Source organism: Limanda limanda, chromosome 23 (genome assembly GCF_963576545.1).
Source record: "Limanda limanda chromosome 23, fLimLim1.1, whole genome shotgun sequence".
Taxonomy (NCBI): Eukaryota; Metazoa; Chordata; class Actinopteri; order Pleuronectiformes; family Pleuronectidae; genus Limanda; species Limanda limanda.
In genome coordinates, this window is record NC_083658.1 from 236,112 (window position 1) to 257,500 (window position 21,389).

Consider the following 21,389-nt stretch of genomic DNA (forward strand, 5'->3'; position numbering starts at 1 on the left):
CTGAACTCGCTCCCACTTTCACCTGCTGCTTCCTCGGGTTCACAAGAACTAAAGAACCCGGCTGTCAGAACTAAAGAACCCGGCTGTTAGAACTAAAGAACCCGGCTGTTAGAACTAAAGAATCCGGCTGTTAGAACTAAAGAATCCGGCTGTTAGAACTAAAGAACCCGGCTGTTAGAACTAAAGAACCCGGCTGTCAGAACTAAAGAACCCGGCTGTCAGAACTAAAGAACCCGGCTGTTAGAACTAAAGAACCCGGCTGTTAGAACTAAAGAACCCGGCTGTTAGAACTAAAGAACCCGGCTGTTAGAACTAAAGAACCCGGCTGATAGAACTAAAGAACCCGGCTGTTAGAACTAAAGAACCCGGCTGTTAGAACTAAAGAGCCCGGCTGTTAGAACTAAAGAACCCGGCTGTTAGAACTAAAGAACCCGGCTGTCAGAACTAAAGAACCCGGCTGTTAGAACTAAAGAACCCGGCTGATAGAACTAAAGAACCCGGCTGTCAGAACTAAAGAACCCGGCTGTCAGAACTAAAGAACCCGGCTGTTAGAACTAAAGAACCCGGCTGTTAGAACTAAAGAACCCAGCTGTTAGAACTAAAGAACCCGGCTGTTAGAACTAAAGAACCCGGCTGTTAGAACTAAAGAACCCGGCTGTCAGAACTAAAGAACCCGGCTGATAGAACTAAAGAACCCGGCTGTTAGAACTACAGAACCCGGCTGATAGAACTAAAGAACCCGGCTGTCAGAACTAATGTTAGAACTAAAGAACCCGGCTGTTAGAACTAAAGAACCCGGCTGTTAGAACTAAAGAACCCGGCTGTTAGAACTAAAGAACCCGGCTGTTAGAACTAAAGAACCCGGCTGATAGAACTAAAGAACCCGGCTGATAGAACTAAAGAACCCGGCTGTTAGAACTAAAGAACCCGGTTGTTAGAACTAAAGAACCCGGCTGTTAGAACTAAAGAACCCGGTTGTTAGAACTAAAGAACCCGGCTGATAGAACTAAAGAACCCGGCTGTTAGAACTAAAGAACCCGGCTGTTAGAACTAAAGAACCCGGCTGTTAGAACTACAGAACCCGGCTGTCAGAACTAAAGAACCCGGCTGTTAGAACTAAAGAACCCGGCTGTCAGAACTAAAGAACCTGGCTGTTAGAACTAAAGAACCCGGCTGTCAGAACTAAAGAACCCGGCTGTTAGAACTACAGAACCCGGCTGATAGAACTAAAGAACCCGGCTGTCAGAACTAATGTTAGAACTAAAGAACCCGGCTGTTAGAACTAAAGAACCCGGCTGTTAGAACTAAAGAACCCGGCTGTTAGAACTAAAGAACCCGGCTGTTAGAACTAAAGAACCCGGCTGATAGAACTAAAGAACCCGGCTGATAGAACTAAAGAACCCGGCTGTTAGAACTAAAGAACCCGGTTGTTAGAACTAAAGAACCCGGCTGATAGAACTAAAGAACCCGGCTGTTAGAACTAAAGAACCCGGCTGTTAGAACTAAAGAACCCGGCTGTTAGAACTAAAGAACCCGGCTGATAGAACTAAAGAACCCGGCTGTTAGAACTAAAGAACCCGGCTGTTAGAACTAAAGAACCCGGCTGTTAGAACTACAGAACCCGGCTGTCAGAACTAAAGAACCCGGCTGTTAGAACTAAAGAACCTGGCTGTTAGAACTAAAGAACCCGGCTGTCAGAACTAAAGAACCTGGCTGTTAGAACTAAAGAACCCGGCTGATAGAACTAAAGAACCCGGCTGTTAGAACTAAAGAACCCGGCTGTCAGAACTAAAGAACCTGGCTGTTAGAACGCTGAGATGTGAAGATCACAGAGGTTCAAGTGAACTCATCATCTGTAAAAACCTGGAACTATTTATTAAGTCGGAGAAAAACTCAAACATTCTGTTCACACAAATGTTGTTAATAAAGTTTTTCCTGACGGACGCCGTCCTGCAGACGATCAGCAGAGATTTCCGTCTCAAGCTGAGAACCAGGATCAGTTTTCCAGCTTCAGGACTCAGATTATTTTTGGGAGGCGGACTGAGGCTCAATGGACCTAAATCTGTCTAATCTGAAACCAGCTCAGATAAGCCCCAAGGAAAACATGACCTGATCCCCGGAGACCACCACCGGATCAGAGCCAGACCTGATCCCCGGAGACCACCACCGGACCAGAGCAGAGCCAGACCTGATCCCCGTAGACCACCACCGGACCAGAGCTGGACCAGAGCCAGACCAGAGCCAGACCTGATCCCCGTAGACCACCACCGGATCAGAGCCAGACCTGATCCCCGTAGACCACCACCGGATCAGAGCCAGACCTGATCCCCGTAGACCACCACCGGATCAGAGCCAGACCTGATCCCCGTAGACCACCACCGGATCAGAGCCAGACCTGATCCCCGTAGACTACCACCAGACCAGAGCCAGACCAGAACCAGAACCAGAGTTGAACCAGGATTTACTTTAAACTAGATCAAATAAACCTTTTCACGTCACATCCTTAAACCGGTTTATGATGCTCATATATTTATCACAGGTGTTTTCTTGGTTTATAGTAATTGTGTATGCGTGTGTGTGTGTGTTTATTATATATAAGATGTTGTTGTTTGTGTATAAAATCTCCTTCAGCATTGTACCCCCCCCCCTTCTGTCTGATCCAGCTAATGAGCTGTAAGCTGATTGGTCCTCAGCAGGGGGCGCTCAGATAAAACCCTGAGATTACACAAGCAGCCCACACACAAACACACTAATAAACAAACACAGTAATACACAAACACACTAATAAACAAACACAGAAATAAACAAACACACACATGAATATACAACAATGATCTGTTCACCGTGTGAGAGAAAACCTGCACAGAACCGAGAGAGAAGAGAGAGAAGATGAAAGACGAGCAATGACATAATGAGTGACCTGAAACAAAAACACACAGACAGTGACCCAGTGACCTTTGACCTCAGATTAGACAAACACCAAGGGCACAGTCTCCTCAATGCAGACAATCACAAACACAGATTATCCAGTAACTCATCAACCAGCAGAAATCCTCACAAAGACGCTTCTCACAACGACAACCACATTGTGTTATTACCGTGTTACACACATGGGAATTCAGAATAAGATAACTCTCAGAACGAAGCTTTAAAGTGAAGGTGTACAGGAAGTCTTTTATTCTTATGTTTTTTAAAACTCTTTCATTCATAAAATTCACAAAAATAAAACTAACCTGAATATCGGAAACACTCACGACTATGAGAAGTTAACAAAACAAGTTTAGTAATTATTTATAGTTTGTTGGATTTCAAAATGAACATGAACATGTTTTATTTAGTGAAGAAGTTGTGTGATACGATGAAGAAACAGAAAAGGAATCAAGTTTTATTTTATAAGAGAATGTTTATTATAGTGAAACAGTAAAAAAAATATAAATTATTTATTGCACAGGTGAATTAACGGCTCGGGATCAGAGGTCACTTTGGTTTCTGGTCAGTTTTCTTCTTCGTCTGTTTCTGGTGCATCTTTACGATCAGACTCCGAATCTCCTCGCGTTTCTGTCGCACTTGTTGCCGCGGAAACCAGTTGTCCAAACATACCGGGAGTTGAAAATGGACGACGGGGTTCTGCGGAGCCAATCAGAAAGCTCGATTCAGTGTGTGTGTGTAAATGTCTATTCAGATTGATCTGATACTGATCATATACTTTGAAGATCAGTGATTCCTGATGTTTCATTGGTCGATAATAAAACCTGCGTCCAGCTGTCGAAGCTCCGGTTGATGTCGTCAGAATGTGAAACTACGTTAGTTTCTACTTAACTAATCAAACTATTCTTTATCCATTCATAACCAGAGATATGAATCCAGATCATGTGGATCGCCCCCTGGTGGCTGGTTGCAGGTCATGAAATAAGGAGGTGGAGACTCCATCTTTACTAAGTCACTAAATGTTAAGTTACATGAATAAAATGGTTTGCTTTTCTTAACAGTTTAACAAACCCATGTGACTCCTCCCTCCTGCTGACGAGCCCATGTGACTCCTCCCTCCTGCAGACGAGCCCATGTGACTCCTCCCTCCTGCTGACGAGCCCATGTGACTCCTCCCTCCTGCTGACGAGCCCATGTGACTCCTCCCTCCTGCTGACGAGCCCATGTGACTCCTCCCTCCTGCTGACGAGCCCATGTGACTCCTCCCTCCCGCTGACGAGCCCATGTGACTCCTCCCTCCCGCTGACGAACCCATGTGACTCCTCCCTCCTGCTGACGAGCCCATGTGACTCCTCCCTCCTGCTGACGAGCCCATGTGACTCCTCCCTCCTGCTGACGAGCCCATGTGACTCCTCCCTCCTGCTGACGAGCCCATGTGACTCCTCCCTCCTGCTGACGAGCCCATGTGACTCCTCCCTCCCGCTGACGAGCCCATGTGACTCCTCCCTCCCGCTGATGAGCCCATGTGACTCCTCCCTCCCGCTGACGAACCCATGTGACTCCTCCCTCCCGCTGACGAGCCCATGTGACTCCTCCCTCCCGCTGACGAGCCCATGTGACTCCTCCCTCCTGCTGACGAGCCCATGTGACTCCTCCCTCCTGCTGACGAGCCCATGTGACTCCTCCCTCCTGCTGACCAGCCCATGTGACTCCTCCCTCCCTCGTCAGCCCATGTGACTCCTCCCCCACCCCCCCCTGTGTGTTTACCTGCAGGAAGCTCTCCACGTACTGCAGCAGGTAGAGTCCATGGGACTCCTCCCTCCTGCTGAGCAGCCCATGTGACTCCTCCCCCGCCCCCCCCTGTGTGTTTACCTGCAGGAAGCTCTCCACGTACTGCAGCGGGTAGAGTCCATGTGACTCCTCCCTCCTGCTGACGAGCCCATGTGACTCCTCCCTCCTGCAGACGAGCCCATGTGACTCCTCTCTCCTGCTGACGAGCCCATGTGACTCCTCCCTCCTGCTGACCAGCCCATGGGACTCCTCCCTCCCGCTGACCAGCCCATGTGACTCCTCCCCCACCCCCCCCCTGTGTGTTTACCTGCAGGAAGCTCTCCACGTACTGCAGCAGGTAGAGTCCACAGTCGGAGCTGTTGTTCTGCTGAGGAACTCGACAGCTGCAGCTCCTCGTGTTCTCCGACGTGAAGAGACGCGGCGTCCGGCGACGCACCTCCCACTCCACCTGCAGGTAACTACACAACATCCTGTCTCACTCACCCGGACTTAACTCTGTTATTTACATCACAGGAAACGACGTCTCCACCCCCCCCCCACTCACTCTCTGAGCAGCTTGCAGACGTTTTCATGGTCCGACAGCTTCAGAGAGTCCATGACGAGGACGCACGGCCTGGAAGAGACGAGACGCCGTCACGTGGCGTCCAGACGACAGAGACGTGAACGAGAGCGATGACTCACCTCTTTAACGCTGAGTCACTGTGGCGCCCGAGCTCCGTGCAGTCCTGAGGGGAAACCACACGGCACACATTCTAATCAATGGTGGATCAAATAAATTAACAAACCAGAATGTGACCTCAGCCACGTCTGTCGACTAGCTAACTGGCTAACTAGCTAACTGGCTAACTAGCCAACACGCTAACTAGTTAACTAGCCAACACGCTAACTAGCCAACACGCTAACTAGCTAACTGGCTAACTAGCCAACACGCTAACTAGCTAACTAGCTAACTAGCCAACACGCTAACTGGCTAACTAGCTCACTGGCTAACTAGCCAACTGGCTAACTAGCTAACTAGCTAACTGGCTAACTGGCTAACTAACTAGCTAACTGGCTCACTAGCCAACACGCTAACTGGCTAACTAGCTAACTAGCCAACTGACTAACTAGCTAACTAGCCAACTGGCTAACTAACTAGCTAACTGGCTCACTAGCCAACACGCTAACTGGCTAACTAGCCAACTAACTAACTGGCTAACTAGCTAACTAACTAACTGGCTAACTAGCTAACTGGCTAGTCAATGTGACGTTTACATGTTCAACTAATAAAGTGAGAGAGACGTTTGTTACAGACGTGTTCTAATATGAGGAATGTGTTACTGTGTGCAGTTGAGTGTTGTGTTGTATTTGTTGTTTGTACTTACAGGAGGGTTTCGTTGTCTCGGACTCGGGCCTCGTTTTCCCGTCACTTGCTCGGACGCACCTGAAAAGACAAGTTTTTGATCATTTTGAATCTTTTCCCGAATAAGGACGACAGATCGTCTCAAGGTCAACGAGACAACAGACGTCACCTGTGCAGGTTCGAGACTCTTCGTGCTCCAGACCCGGGAAACACACGACCACCAGGAACCAGTGAGCTCTGAAACAATCCACACGTTAAACCCGTGCGTCGGCGAGAAGAACACGAAACATTCAATCTTCTTACTCTTGGTTCACGGGCACGAACAGGAAGTCTTTGGTGAAGATGTCGATGTGACGAGTCCACGTCTTCACCCTCTGATGTCTCCTGTGACGATCGCTGGGAAATAAAGAGTTCATCTCACTTACTTCATTACCTCTTTGAAACCAATCAAACATTAAATAGATAGAATAGAAGCTTCGTGATTGGACAGCTGTTCTTACGGGACCGAGGGGGCGTCGTCCTCCCCTGCTGCTCGCCGTCTGCTGAGCTGTTTGTAGAAGAAGCTGCTGAAGACGTGACTCCGCTCGGCCACAGGGCCGCCGACGCCCTCCAGGAAGAGAAACCTGTTGGAGGAGACATCAGGACACTTAGCTCCTCTGGTGGTGACTGAGAGGAACTACAACAACAAAACTGCCAGGATTCAAGGTGACGTCTGCTCGCCACCACCCTTTAAAATGAAGGACGTTTAAGAGGACTGTAAACTCAGACTTCTGACTGACTTGAGGTAGAAGTCGATGATGACGTCGTTGAGGAACTCGCCGGCGTTCAAACGGGCGAGGTCCTCCCTCGTCACAGAGATGCGGCCTTTGCAGGGCGGCGGCGGATACTGGATCAACCTGCAGACAAAACTCAGGGTTAAATCAGGACAGACATCAGGAAGCTGCTGATCCTTTCAGAGGAGTCACCTGACAGGAAGCTGCTGCTGACCAGACGACCTCAGACTGGACTTCCTGTTCCCCTGACTGCTGCTCGCTGAACTGACCGTCTACAGAAGCGAGGGAGGGCGGAGTTTAATAAAGTTATTGATTATTGTATTAATTGATCAACATGTCTTCACATTTTATTCAAAATTCATGGGAAGACGAAGGTGAAAATGAACGCGAGTTGGAAACGAGGAAAGGAGATGTAGCAGGAGTAAAAGGTAAGAAGGGAAGGAAGGAAGGAAGAGACAGAAAGAAAGAAAGGTGATGAGGAAACGAGGAAAGGAATGAAGGGGAGAGGAGTCTTACAGCAGCGTGTCCCAGCAGGGCGAGGAGGTGCTGATCCAGAGGAGGAGGACAGCTGTGGAGGAGCAGGAGTCCGTCAGTCCAGTCCACAGGAGAGGACGGACCCTGACAGGAGGAGGAAGAGGAGGAAGAAGAGGAGGAGGAGGAGCGTCCCTTCTGATATTCCGTCATGTCGAGGATGGACGCCAACAGAGCGGCCTGAAGCTCCTGCAGCTGCTCCTTTAACACCAGCAGGAGGAGGCAGCACGCCGGACCTGACCACACCTCCTTCTGTTCATTCACTGAACCAGTAACCAATCAGCATCATGGGTTCAAACTGACTCACCTGAGGAGGCGGAGCTCTGTCTCAAGGCCGACAGCTCCCTCTGCAGCAGGTTGGCCTGAGCGTCCGTCACCCACAGGAAGAGCAGCGAGGGGGCGGGGCCTTCCCATCCGGCCAGCAGAGTCCCGCCTCGAGCCACGCCCCCATCCCAGACGCCGTAACCACGGAGCTGAGACGCCACCACGGTCACCTCCCCCTCCTCCCCCTCGGACACTGACGAAGAGAACAACATTCAGAGACTTCAAAGACAAAATAAAAGATTATAATAATAGTACATTTTAATCAATTATTGTATTTATATAGTCTTGTTTTTTTTTTCATAATATTTAAATGTGAAATCACGACAAAGTGTTTTTACCTTTCACAGGAACAATGATTCCGTTTTCAGTGATCTACACAGAAAAATATGGAAATAGGTTTTTATTTTACATATTGTAAATTTACATGTGAAGTCAAGTTATTTATAAAAAGAATCTGAATCAGTCAAAAGATATAAAGTAAGATAAACAACATATCAAATGAATTACTAATCTGTCACATGATGAGTGATGTCATGATGTCATATAGTGTAGTGACCGAATCAACAGCTGATTGAAATCGACCAATCATCTGTCATCACTTGATGATTTAATAAAACTCGAGCAGCGATCCTCTTCTCGACCTGTCACCAGCTGAGGACATGATGGTCTGTTCCTGAACTGGTCAGAACTGGTTGTGCTCACCATCATCTCCCCGGCAGCGTCGGCGTGCGTCAGGCCGGCGTGAAGCGAGCTGAACTCCAGCTGCAGGTGCGAAGGCAGCGTCAGCTGGTCGTGACCTTGCTCAGCTGCTGGAGAACATGCCTGTCAGACGAGAGCGAGGTACACAGTGAACCCACGGCCCCTTCCCTCAGGTCAGCTGACCTCCTCCAGGACACCAGGACGATTCTGACCCGGCGACACACGTCTTCCTCTTACCGTTCTCAGACGTGATCCCTCCTCCAGCCTGCTGGTGGCGCTCTGTGACGCCATCTTTGTTCTGTCATCCTCACCTTCCTCTTCCTCCTCTTCACTCGACAACACAACTGAAGAAACAAACAAATAAACAGTCATCAATATGAAGGTTCTGTCTGGTTCTGTCTGGTTCTGTATAGAACTCACTGGGTTCTGCTGGAGTCTGTTTGTGTTTCCTCAGTCGGAGCGAGTTGGACTTCCTGTCTGTGAACTCTCTCCATCGCAGTCTCTCTCGCTCCCTCACGTCCTCCCTCTGGGCGGCCAAGGCCGTCGAAGCCGTCCTCGCTCCCGGTGTCAACGGACTCCGCCTCCCAGCATGCACCTCACCTCTCAGCTCAGCCAGAGAGTCCTCCGACACCACAGAGATGGATTTAGTGGCTGAGGTGAAAAGAAAAGGAGACTCAGTCCCTGATGTCAAATCCTGACGTCATGCGATGATGTAACAACTTAACCACATCACCTGCGGAGTCAAAACTCTTCTTCTGTGGTGGAGACAAACGGTCTGAGGCCGGCCGACAGTCTGACGCTCTCTTAGGACGCCATCTGGTGGAGAAAAAGTGGGACAGCAGCTCTAGTGAAAAACATTTGACTGAACTTCATGTAAAATAAGTTTGACTTTATTTAAATGAAAACAGAGATGTTTGGAGAGAAGCTTCTGTGAACTCACCTGTCTGAGGACGACGCCCTCTCGCTTCCTCGTGGACTGTGATTGGCTGCCGACTGTCCCTCTTTGTTTGGGCTGTTGAGTCCCAGCAGCGTTTTCACCACGTCGCTGAAGGGAGGTTTACACAGCGTCCTGAAGAGACATTTAAAAACATTTAAAGTTAAACTCTAAACTCTGACCTCTGCAGACTGTAGGGGGCGTCTTACAAACCTGTGTCCATTTGTAGATGGGCCCGGTGTGTTCCCAGAATGCATCCTGTCAGCTCTCCTCCTGTCGGACTGATCCCCATAATCCTGTTCAGCAGAATGGAAAACTCTGTTCAGCCTGTCCCACATGTCTCTGGTCTCTGAGTTCTCTAACAGAACCCAGGGAGTTCCACCTTAAGGCTCTATCAAGATAACAGAAGCCCAATACCACCTTAAGTACAAGTATCCGTCAAGTTAGCCCAAAAATAAATAATTCCCCCTTAAAGAACTGATACATCAGATAAGCTAAAATATCTGTAACATTACCTTAAATTGAGGGGCGGGGCCCTGGAGGCAGGCCAGAGGTGACTGCATGTGGGCGGAGTCAGACTGGGACGGTTTCTTCTTGGGGATTTTATACTGAGACGCCATCCTTTCAAAATAAAACAGAAAACACAGAAAATCAAATGTAAAACATAGAAAATCATACATGTGATTACTACAAGTTGTACTTCATTCAGAAGGGGGAGGAGTTAACTCTCAGTTAAACCTTGACCTCAGGAGACGTGTTGAGTTGAACTGACCTGAAACTGTTTATTAATGTGGGAAATGAAACGTTGGATGATTTCACATCTGTCTCCTTCTCACACGACTCTCTCTGATCTGGTGTCACTTCGGACTCAGACTCGGATCAGACCAGGACCAGACTCGGGTCAGATGAAGACACTTTGCTCTTGTTGGTCTGTGTGTGTCGGTCTGTGTGTGTCCTCCATGGTGAAGACAGGACAGTGTCCACTTCCTTCTCATCACACACTCTACACTGACATCCTGTGGGGGGGGGGTCCGTGTCACACACTGTTTAAATAAAGACACAAAGTTCAACCAGCTGTCAGGCTTTACATTCACACACCTAGCGTTAGCCGGCGGAGCTCAGCTGCTAGCTAGCCGCTAAGCTAAGTTAGCTGCAGGCTAACTTCTTCTTCGTCTTGTTTACACTGTAGGGCCGGCTCAGGTGGCGGGAGGCGCGCGGTGCCTGCTGGGTAAACCGGGTCACGCGTTCACTGAAACGCTCAGTTCAACGTCCCGTGGTTTGAAACGTGTCGCTGTTCGAGTCCGAGTCCAAGCCGCTGCACCAAAGGAGCCACAACATCCGGGTTCTTCCACGGCCGGAAGAACGTCACTTGTCATCATTCTTTACGTCTGACGTCATCTCCGGAATCCCCTGATTCCGCTAGAGTCCCGGTTCGTGAAGGAGCAGAAGAAGAAGAACGCTGAGTCGCATTAACTGTATCTGAAGTGTTGATCGTAATTCTTTAATATTGAGATTTTACAGAAGAATAAATGTTGAAGAAACTGAAACTCAGCCATCGCGTCTTTGATCGTCATCACCTCCGAGGCTTTGATCATCACCACGTGCTTTACAAACCTTCCGGGATCCGCACACACGCGTGAAGCCTCGCCCCGGAAGCACACGTCACTTCTCTGTCCTGATAACGTGATGTTCATGTGTCTCCGCTCGTCCCTGTGGGTCCTTCTTCTTCATGGGTTAACGACAGGTTCGTAGAGAACAAAGATAAGAAACAACACAGTGTGTGTGTCTGTTGTGTGTCTGTTGTGTGTTTGAACATCTGGATGGTCATCACACAGTGGGAGTAACAGCTGCTTGTCTTCTCAGTGAGCTGCCTGGACCAGGTCAAAGGTCAGGTGGGAGAGGACGTCCTGCTGCCGTGCGTCTACAGAGAGGACGACCCTCTGCCTCAGGAAGTGTCTGTCTACTGGAGGGACAAGGACGACGCCGAGGTGCTGGACTCCGTCCTCGGCGTCCTGGCCCTCGCCACGCAGAGCGAGATCTACCGAGGCCGAGTGGCGCTCGCTCCACCGCGGGAGAGAGACGACTTCTCCATCGTGCTGAGGGACGTGCGGCGGTCGGACAGCGGCGTGTTCGACTGCCACCTCCAAGAGCAGGACTTCAAGAAGAGCGTCCAGCTGATCGTCACAGGTTCGTCTCAGGGGCGTGGTCAAACTCAATGTCATCAAATGAGACCTATTCATGAACGTTTCTTCTCTTCTTCACGTGTGAATATGTGATCTTTTGTTTTCCATCACCTCAACTTCTTCAAACCTTACCTTCCAGATCCTGTCGTTCCAGTTGCAGATAAACCGAACGTTGTCACGACGACCCAACCTCCAGGAAGTAACGCTGCAGCATCACTGACCCGCCCCCTCCTCCCCCTCCTCCCCCTCCTCCTCTCACTTTATTGGCTCGTCTAAATTCAGATAATATTGTCTGCTTCTTAAAAAAAACACAGTTCTGCTTTAGTTTCAGTGAGAAAACAATAAGTTCGATGTCAAAGGTCAAACTCACAGTTGTCGTACGTTATGACTTCGTTCAGCTGCTGCTAACATTTCACCTTTGAAGTCAAATGAAAATAATGGAAACCGAGTGTCACTTTAATCATTATTAATATTAATAATGATGTGTTTGTTTGTGAAGTTTGCAACATATTCATATTTATAACGGCAGCTACCGACAGGTTCCTCTTATTTCTATTTATTTATTTAGTAAACTATTTGAAGTGAGTTTGAGAATCTCTTGTTGTGTTAGTTTGTGTGATGACATGTGACCTGGTTCTGATCAGTTATAATCAATAAACACGTCATAGAAGCTGGTCTCTGAAAACTGACGCTAAACTTATTGAAGTATTTGAGTTTTTCTGCTGCTGTGACTGATAATACTGGAACTGCTGATGTAATGTAACGAATGTAACTGTAACTTCTACTTACTGAAATAAAGTTTCTCTTTGATACATGTGATATTATAGTTCTTCCACAAGGTGGAGCCACATCACCAGTTTGTGAAACCTTCACATAAAGAACATGCGTGTATGATTAGAACATAATTAATAATGTACAGATCACGCTCTGCTCTGCAGCGTCGTGCGTGTCGGCTCCTCCGGTTTCCCCGGTAACGGGCACCGGCTGCAGTAGTTAGTGAAGGAGGGGCGGGGCTGTGCGGGGAGGGGCGGGGCGACAGCTGTCAGAGAGACCGAACCTCCAGAAGCAGCCAATCACAGGGGGCGAGTAAATATTCTTCTTATATAAAAATATATAAAATATGTATAAACTGTATTTCTGCTTCTTTAACTTGTTCTACTTTAGTTAATTATTTATCGGTATATTTATACCCAGATAATATTACAGTTTGTACATATAAATTATATATATACAAACTCCTAAATGAAAATCCACAGATTCTCCCTCCGTATAAATATCCATACACATAACTCATTCATTCTTCTTATGTTCTTAAATCATAGATTTGATTTATGCGTTATCTGACTAATAAAGTTTAAAAAGACACATTTCACATTTCTTTCAATAAAGAAACACAAACATATTAAACATTATAAATCTTGTTCCTTCATCACTGCTCATTAGAAAGATAGAAGTTTGTTTCCGTGTTTATTTTCTGTCGTTTCACAAAGTGTCATCATCACATTTTATTTCACAACAGAGAAATAACCACGTAAATAAAATATAAATAAATGACAATGTTAATAGAAGGTAAATGAAAAGCTAAGCAGCAGGGCTGTGGAGATGTTTTCAGGGGTCCAGGTGGACAAGCCCCCCCCCAGACACAAACCATGACACAGGAAGTGATGACACAGGAAGTGACCACTGCACAGTTCTTGTTGTTCTGGTTCCAAAGTACAGGACAGGGCTCAGGTTGGCGCCCCCTGGTGGCACCAGGAGCTAACTCTACAGTTAATATTGATTATTGATTATTTCTCAACCTGAACGTCCACAGACGACCAATCAGCTTCCAGGAACCGGTATGTGTCTCCTCAGGTCTCCATGGTAACGCAACTGTCGTGTCACTGGAGAAGAAAGAAGGGAGGATTCAGACGGAGGTGAAGAACGACAGGAGGAGTCTGTGTGTGTGTGTGTGTGAGTGTGTGAGTGCGTGTGTGCGTGTGAGTGTGTAAGTGTGTAAGTGTGTGTGTGTGTGTGTGTGAGTGTGTGTGTGTGTGTGTGTTTCACCTGTTAAACCATCTCGTACTGGTTGGCGTTGATGAATCGAGACAGACAACAGGCCAGAGACACCCCGAGCAACTGCAGACACACAAACACACAATAACAACAATTGAAATCAGTAGGAAACTAATATCAGTAACTGATCAATAACCCAATGGTCGTCCTGTTCTCAAAGTTAATGATGTATTTTATTTTGTTAATATCTGAGGTTTCCTCTTGATTTGATTGTCGTGTGTCATCACCTGAGAGAAGGCGACTCCGAACGTGACTCCGGCGATGATTCCCAAGTTGCTCTCGATGAAATGTGTCACCAGCTCATAACAACCCTGCACACACACACACACACACACACACACACACACACACACACACACACACACACACACACACACACACACACAGACAAATATTAATCAAATAATATTTTGTAACTGAAGCTACAGAGGACCAGGTTAAAGGGTGTGTGTGTGTGTGAGTGTGTGAGTGTGTGAGTGTGTGTGTGAGTGTGTGAGTGTGTGAGTGTGTGTGTGTGTGAGTGTGTGAGTGTGTGTGTGTGTGTGAGTGTGTGTGTGTGAGTGTGTGAGTGTGTGAGTGTGTGAGTGTGTGTGTGCGTGTGTGAGTGTGTGTGTGTGTGAGTGTGTGAGTGTGTGAGTGTGTGAGTGTGTGAGTGTGTGTGTGCGTGTGTGAGTGTGTGAGTGTGTGAGTGTATGAGTGTGTGTGTGTGTGTGAGTGTGTGTGTGTGAGTGTGTGAGTGTGTGAGTGTGTGAGTGTGTGTGTGCGTGTGTGAGTGTGTGTGTGTGTGAGTGTGTGAGTGTGTGAGTGTGTGAGTGTGTGAGTGTGTGTGTGTGTGTGTGAGTGTGTGAGTGTGTGAGTGTGTGAGTGTGTGAGTGTGTGTGTGCGTGTGTGAGTGTGTGAGTGTGTGAGTGTGTGTGTGTGAGTGTGTGTGTGTGTGTGTGTGTCCCACCTGGTTGTACACCTTCCCTGAGGCCAGCGTAGCGTTCTTCAGGTCGTCTCCTCTGCAATCAGAGAAACTCACGCAGCAGCTGGCAGGAATCCCACTGACAGGGAAATACACGCTGCTGAACCAGGTGGTGTAGTTATACACTCCACAGCAATGTAACTACACTCACACACACACACACACACACACACACACACACACACACACACACACACACACACACACACACACACACACACACACACACACACACACACACACAATAAGTACAACAGTTTTGCTTGTAGACATGTTTTTGATCTACAGAACAAACACGGTTTAATGAACATAAACCAAACAAGGAGAGAACTGATCCCTGTGGGAGAACCTGTGACCTCTGACCAGGATCAGATCATCGTTATGATTGAATCAGATCAATAATGTGAAGGTGAAGACAGACACTGACTCTGCGTTGGACACCGTCCACAGCCAGACTCCGGTCGTCTCGCCCGTCGTAGTTCCTCACGGCGTCGCTGTACGTGGTGAGGAACGTTCCTTTGATCTGAGCACATGTCAACACACGCGTGACGTTAGCGTGAACAACATCACGCTGCTTTTTAACGTGTTGCTAAACCTTCGTGTGTTTTCACCTCGTGACGAAAGATGAATCCAGAGATTCCAGCGATGAGTTCCGTCATGAAGACCAGACACAGGAACACAGCGTACTGAGCAGAGGTCAGAGGTCAGAGGTCAGGTCATGTGATTTATAAAAAAAAACATAAGTGGTTAAAGGTCAAAATGAGACAATCTGATTCATTAAAGGACCAGTCTGTCAGATAAGTGCCATCTAGTGGTGAGGTAACAGAGTGCGACCACATGAATCCCTCACAGACCAGTTTGAGCATCCAGGGGCGCCCCCTGCAGGTGGCGAAGCAGCCGAACAGCCCGAACAGCACGATGGCAGCGCCCGTGCCGGCCAGGACGTAGGGAGTGTGGGAGGGGCCTCTGGAGATCAGCAACGTGTAGGGGCCCAACATGAACTTCCACCATAACCCCAGCGCCAGCAGCACCACACCAGTCACCTGAGAGGGAGGGGTCAAGGTTCACACTGTCAACCAATCAGGAAGAGCCGGCGTGTGTGTGATTCAGAAACACATGACTGTGTAATGAGCTCTGACAGCAAAGTGACAAAGTGACAAACAGACGAGAAGAAGAGGAAGAAGAGCAAGAAGAAGAAGAAGAAGAAGAAGAAGAAGAAGAAGAAGAAGAAGAAGAAGAAGAAGAAGAAGAAGAAGAAGAAGAAGTCGACACACATGAACATTCTAATAAAACTTGTCGGAGCAGCTGAACTTTGTGTTGGTTTGGATGTTGTCATTCTCGTCCTGGTGTCACAGCTTCGTCTTCATTCCTCACCCTCCAGATAATTACTGAGCCTCCAGGTGACCCCTGACCTCCAGGTGACCCCTGACCTCAGTACACACGCCCTCATACTAAACCTCAGCTCATTTATCTGAGGAATCGGTTTTTATTCAGGACAAAACTGCACTTATAGTAAAATCATCTAAAAGATCAACTTCAAACGTGATGAGAAACAGAAATTGAGTCAAATCAGATTTCAGGAACAAAAAAACCGTTTCTGAAGTAAATCATTAGATGAGAGTTTCTGTGAGAGCAGTGCAACTAGTTGAGTGGAAGTTTGAGTGAAAGTTGTGTCTCACCCAGAAGACGAAGGAGTAGAGCAGCAGCAGCGTCTTCACACAGAAAATCACTGGTTTAGTTTCCATCCTCCTGGGAGACATGATCCTCCAGAAGATCCAGATCCTCCAGAAGCTGAAACCTGGAACCGATCCTCCGTCCTCCTCGTCTCTCTGGACACTGGAGCGTCTCCTCTGCAGCTCAGTCTGTGGCAGGAGGAGCTGACAGCGTCCTCTGCTGGTGTCACAGGTCACTACAGCTCCTCATGGGCCAGTGACGAGTAGAAACAGAATCATCCGAAATAAACCAAAGAATTCTCCTCATTTTATATTTAGGGTTATTTCACATGTTCACTTATTTATTACTTTCCCCTTTTCTGTTGTAACACATCAAATTTCCCCTTATCTTATCTTATCTTAACTTATTTTTAACTTATCGTATCGTATCTCATCTCATCTCATCTCATCTTTTCTTATCTTATCTTAACTTATCTTATCTTATCTTAGCTTAACTTATTTTTAACTTATCGTATCGTATCTTATCTCATCTCATCTCATCTTTTCTTATCTTATCTTATCTTAACTTATCTTATCTTATCTTATCTTAACTTATTTTTAACTTATCGTATCGTATCTTATCTCATCTCATCTCATCTCATCTTATCTGCAGGAACTCCTTAAAAACCCCAGCGACATGTTGTGGGTCAGAACTTCCTGTTGATCTGGTTTGTGTTGATCTGGTTTGTGTTGATCTGGTTTGTGTTGATCTGGTTTGTGTTGATCTGGTTTCAGATCAGAGGCGTTCAGCCGCAGTCAGCTGACTGTGACATGATCCTCGTTCTTCACAGTGAACAGGGAGGTGGTCGTCATGGAGACCGAGCTGCTCTGACACCCGCCTGTGAACCAACGCCCGGCCGCCATGTTGGATCCTCGCAGGTCGGCGTGAAGAGACGAGGACGAAACAACGTGAACAAACAAGTCGACGGCTTCTGATGTCGAGATTTAAATTCACTTTAATTATCTACATACAGTCATTATCATTGTTATATATGTGGAGGAGATTAAATGTGACCAATGAAATTACAACTAAACATAAAAGAGATAATAATCAAGATTCTTAATAAAAGGAGGAAAAGTTTCTGTTTGATTCTGTGTTTGATTTTAAAATCACTTGATCTGATATTAAAGGACTTGTTTTACAGTGTAGGATTGTTTCCCTGAGAAGTATCATATCATCAACTGTTGTTCATATATATATATGTATATCTATATGTACATATATAATGTATATTTCACGTAGTGTGAGGTTCACTGTTGAGGAATGAAGTTTGATGCTCTCCTGGTTTGATTGCTCAGACCTGGACGGACCAGGGCGTGAAGGTTCCTGGCGCCGCAGGACGACCACACTGCAACACACGATACACACTCATTTTAGATCTGCTGTTTATAAATAGATTGATATATCTGCCTATAACTAAGGTGTATATATATATGTATATACTGGGTATGTAAACAGGTTATCTGTGACGTGTCCGTACCAGCGTGGTGAAGCGGTCGCTGCAGGCGTTGCGGATCCTCTCGCCGGAGGCGGGGCTATCTAGCCTGAACGGACCGCTGAGGCCTGACTCCGCCCGGGCGGCGCTGATGGCGTCTTTGATGGCGTAGAAAATTGTTGACGCCAGGAAGAGAGGAGGCTCGCCCACGGCCTGGAGAGACGTGACAGTTGATTATCATTTTCTCTCTTTGTTGGAAAGCAGCGGTGAAGCGATGGCGGCGGCGGCGTTACCTTGGAGGCAAAGATGGCTTTGTCGTTGGGCGCGTCCCGGAGCAGCGAGACGGTGAAGTCAGTGGGAATGTCTCCGAACGCCGGGATCTTATAGGACCCGGGCCCGCGGGTGAGGAGGACGCCCCCTGGGGAGTAACGCAGCTCCTCCAGCGTGAAGAGACCCAGACCCTGAACAAACCCCCCCTCCACCTGGACACACACGGGGTCAGCGACAGGAAGTCAAACCTCCATGTTTTCAATGTTGACCTTTGACCTACCTGTCCGATGTCGATGGCGGGGTTGAGACTGTGACCGACGTCCATCACGATGGTGGTGCTCAGGTTCTACAAGACAAAGGAATCACCGGACTCTCAAACTGCTTCTTTTAAACACGTTTACAAAACAACAGATAGATATAGATATAGATATAGAGATACAGATAGATATAGATATAGATATAGATGTAGACATGTGATCTTCTCTGTTCTGTGAGTTGTTCGGTTGGGACCATAGACTGTTTCTATAAAGTGGTTCCGCACCTTGTGAGCTCCGGTGAGGCAGTCGATCTCCACCTCGGAACACGCCACTCCGTAGCTGTAGTAGTTGAACGCTCGGCCGGAGTTTGTTTCAAAGTCGTACCCGAGGTCCGGAGTCCTGACAGGAAACAGAGTTGATTTATGAACTTATTGATTATTGATGAACGGAGCCAGCGACTCAATGACTGAACTCACTTGTAGAATCCGTTTGTACTGAGGTTGACTCGGTCGAAATATGCAGCTTTGACCTGGAAACCACAGAAATACAGAGTTTGAATATTCAACCTGAAAATATATAAAGAACTTGATGTGGACAAAGTTTAAAAATAACACAACATTCACAAGTGTTTCAATGTGAAGAGTTCAGGAACTCGCAGATCCTCACCCAGTCCTCCCAGGAGCCTCCGGGGCTCTTGCTCTTGTACGGCTCCAGACGCCTCATGATGATGTCGCAGGCGTTCTGCACCGCGGCGCCGTTGAGGTCGGAGGAGGCGGAGGCGGCGGTGGGGCTGGTGTTGGGGACCGTGCTGGTGCTGGTCTCTGAGATGTGGATCTTTGAACAGGAGATACCCAGAACCCGGCTGGCGACCTGGAGACACAAGTCAAATAAAATACATGAATATGAAACTGAGTCGACAGGCTGCAGTTCTGTTGATGGCCACAAGAGTTGTAATGAAAAGGTAAATTAAAGAGCAACAAAAAGCCACATGTATGTTGTTACCTGCACCATCTTGGTGTGGAGACCCTGTCCCATCTCCGTCCCCCCGTGAGTCAGCAGCACCGAGCCGTCGGTGTAGACGTGGACCAGAGCTCCGGCCTGAAAACATCTCGGTTCAAAACACAACTTCTACACAAACGCTTCGGCAGAGTGCGAGTCAGTGTGGGTCAGACCTGGTTGAGGAAAACCGCCGTGAAGCTGATTCCAAACGTGGTGGGGATGATGGCGATGCCTCGTTTGGTCCATCGGTTCCGTCTGAAGGAACAAGAACAATCTCTTTATCTGCTTTCACTCTCCAGAGTCACTTCATCCGATTCTCTCTCTCTCTTCTGTTCCAGGGGGTTCTACCTGTTGTAGCGGTCGACGGCCTCTCGGCGTTGATGGTAGTCCGAGCGTGACAGGCACTCGTCCCAGCAGCGGTCCAGAGAGCAGCTGTCCAGGACCTGGTTGCAGGCGGTCGCCCCCCCCTCCACGTACAGGTTCAGCCGACGCACCTGGATGGAAACAGGGACTCTGGTTGGATGTGGTCTCCCCAGTTCCTCTTGGTCGTCAGCTCTGAACTCATCCACTCACCTCCTCCGCCGGCCGCCCCAGCGTCTGAGCCACGTCCGTCATCCAGCTCTCAGCGACCATCATGCCCTGCGGCCCCCCGAAGCCCCTGAAGGCCGTGTTGGACGGCAGGTTGGTGCGGCAGCAGAAGCCTCGGCCGCGGATGTTAGCCACGCTGTACGAGTTCTCCATGTGGAACAGAGCGCGCTCCAAGACCTGGAGGAGCACACGGTAACATCAGCACATCGTCAGCGTACAGTGTGAGTGGGACGCTGTGCGGGCAGAGACTCACGGACAGAGACAGGTCCACGGAGTTTCCTGCGTTGCTGTAGTAGGACACGTCCAGAGCCACGACCTTTCCACTGCTGAGGAAACCCACCTGGAGCCAGAGAAGAAGAAGCATCAGAACCAGAGAAGACTCGAGACGCGTCGACAGGAACTGTCTCCAGCAGGGGGCGTCGTCCTACCTTGTACTTCCCGTAGAAGGGGTGTCTCCCTCCGGTGATCAACATGTCCTCGTCTCTGTCCAGCATGCACCTCACCGGCCTCTTCAGCCTGGAACACAGGAAACGTCTCACACTCCTGAAGAGCATCGCACAAAAAGACAAGTGATGGACGGACGTACTTGTTGGCTGCCACGGCAACCACGGTGGACAACACGGTGGTCCTGCTCTCCTTTCCACCGAAGCCGCCGCCCATTCTCTTCACCCGCACCATCACCCTGTTGGCGGGGACGCCCAACGCCTTCGCCACCAGAGACTGAGACGCACACAAACCGACTGTTAATACGATTTCCATGTTGTGTTTCCGGGCTCCGCCTTCGTCGGGGGGGGGGGTGTTACCTGCGTCTTCGTCGGCGCCTGAGTGGAAACGAAGAGCTCCATCTCGCCGTCTTCTCCTCGGGGAACCGCCAGCGTGACGTTGGTCTCCAGGTAGAAGTGCTCCTGCCCCCCCATGTGGATCTCACCTGAAAATCAGCCAATCAACGCCCAGGGTTATTGATCAGCTGGGATCGGGGGGGTGTCTCACACACACAGAAACAATCTTACCCTCCAGGATGTGGTCGGCCTGTTTAAACCCCGCCTCCAATTCTCCCTTCTGGATGCTTCTGATTGGCTCATAGAAGGACTGGGCGGCGATGGCTTCCTGTCAAACAAACCAACCGAACCGGCTTCAGTGATTGGTTCTGAGCAGCGACTTCACGTCACGTGATTAGATCTGAAAGCTGAAGCGTGGTCAGCGGGGCGTGGTCAGCGTGGCGTGGGACTCCTCACCTGGATGGTGACGATGGGCGGCAGCTCTTCATACTCCACCTTCACCGCCTTGGCGGCTCGCTGAGCGCGGAGCTGCGTGTCGGCGACCACGGCTCCGATGACGTGACCCACACATGTCACCTGCAGAGGGGGGGCGGGACGTTAATCACCTGACCACGACAGAGACGCCTGATTGGTTGAGCAGATCCACAGGGACACACCTGCTGGTCAGCGAGGACGGTCTCATCGTACACGACGGGTCCGGAGACGTTGGAGCCGGGGACGTCGGCAGCGAACACGCAGCAGACGACGCCGGGCAACGCCTCGGCTGCTGATGAATCTATAGAGCTACACACACACACACACACACACACACACACACCTGGTCA

At 48.7% G+C, this 21,389-nt stretch overlaps 4 protein-coding genes across 5 annotated transcripts in view; 1 reads left to right on the top strand and 3 right to left on the bottom strand.

Annotated features, from left to right (window-relative positions):
• Nucleotides 1-3,383: 3,383 nt before the first annotated feature.
• On the bottom strand, nt 3,384-10,668 carry senp7b (SUMO specific peptidase 7b). 2 transcript variants are annotated; one of them, XM_061066919.1, is made up of 22 exons: nt 10,421-10,668; nt 10,095-10,338; nt 9,838-9,943; nt 9,536-9,618; nt 9,329-9,457; nt 9,122-9,204; nt 8,809-9,039; nt 8,626-8,732; nt 8,392-8,511; nt 8,028-8,061; nt 7,673-7,882; nt 7,351-7,601; nt 7,027-7,106; nt 6,841-6,957; nt 6,562-6,684; nt 6,365-6,457; nt 6,231-6,298; nt 6,084-6,142; nt 5,401-5,444; nt 5,264-5,332; nt 5,049-5,177; nt 3,384-3,627 (listed from the first exon to the last, which is right to left on the bottom strand). In XM_061066919.1, the coding sequence occupies exons 3-22, from the start codon at nt 9,940-9,942 to the stop codon at nt 3,534-3,536; spliced, it is 2,229 nt and encodes a 742-aa protein (XP_060922902.1). In that variant the 5' UTR covers nt 9,943; nt 10,095-10,338; nt 10,421-10,668; the 3' UTR covers nt 3,384-3,533. The 2 variants fall into 2 exon arrangements, with proteins under 2 accessions (XP_060922902.1, XP_060922901.1); XM_061066918.1 differs by having other exon boundaries at nt 5,027-5,177.
• A 310-nt stretch (nt 10,669-10,978) lies between these two features.
• On the top strand, nt 10,979-11,781 carry LOC132996950 (junctional adhesion molecule-like). The gene is made up of 3 exons (XM_061067320.1): nt 10,979-11,066; nt 11,186-11,509; nt 11,645-11,781. Exons 1-3 carry the CDS (start codon nt 11,009-11,011, stop codon nt 11,779-11,781), a joined length of 519 nt encoding a protein of 172 aa, XP_060923303.1. The 5' UTR covers nt 10,979-11,008.
• Nucleotides 11,782-12,955: 1,174 nt separating this feature from the next.
• On the bottom strand, nt 12,956-16,704 carry LOC132996610 (tetraspanin-7-like). The gene is made up of 8 exons (XM_061066922.1): nt 16,204-16,704; nt 15,379-15,567; nt 15,136-15,210; nt 14,952-15,047; nt 14,510-14,665; nt 13,788-13,871; nt 13,552-13,623; nt 12,956-13,388 (listed from the first exon to the last, which is right to left on the bottom strand). The coding sequence occupies exons 1-7, from the start codon at nt 16,282-16,284 to the stop codon at nt 13,555-13,557; spliced, it is 750 nt and encodes a 249-aa protein (XP_060922905.1). The 5' UTR covers nt 16,285-16,704; the 3' UTR covers nt 12,956-13,388; nt 13,552-13,554.
• A 470-nt stretch (nt 16,705-17,174) lies between these two features.
• xdh (xanthine dehydrogenase) overlaps nt 17,175-21,389 on the bottom strand; it is a 15,272-nt gene continuing 11,057 nt past the window's right edge. Inside the window, exons 18-35 of the mRNA XM_061066917.1 lie at nt 21,222-21,348; nt 21,022-21,141; nt 20,797-20,893; nt 20,590-20,714; nt 20,373-20,506; nt 20,215-20,302; nt 20,040-20,126; nt 19,772-19,963; nt 19,547-19,692; nt 19,372-19,453; nt 19,202-19,297; nt 18,866-19,069; nt 18,676-18,728; nt 18,484-18,598; nt 18,223-18,288; nt 17,966-18,154; nt 17,718-17,885; nt 17,175-17,585 (exon numbers count right to left, since the gene is read on the bottom strand). Of these exons, the coding sequence (XP_060922900.1) occupies nt 17,532-17,585; nt 17,718-17,885; nt 17,966-18,154; nt 18,223-18,288; nt 18,484-18,598; nt 18,676-18,728; nt 18,866-19,069; nt 19,202-19,297; nt 19,372-19,453; nt 19,547-19,692; nt 19,772-19,963; nt 20,040-20,126; nt 20,215-20,302; nt 20,373-20,506; nt 20,590-20,714; nt 20,797-20,893; nt 21,022-21,141; nt 21,222-21,348 (2,143 nt within the window). The 3' untranslated portion in view covers nt 17,175-17,531. The remainder of the gene's footprint in view (nt 17,586-17,717; nt 17,886-17,965; nt 18,155-18,222; nt 18,289-18,483; nt 18,599-18,675; nt 18,729-18,865; nt 19,070-19,201; nt 19,298-19,371; nt 19,454-19,546; nt 19,693-19,771; nt 19,964-20,039; nt 20,127-20,214; nt 20,303-20,372; nt 20,507-20,589; nt 20,715-20,796; nt 20,894-21,021; nt 21,142-21,221; nt 21,349-21,389) is intronic.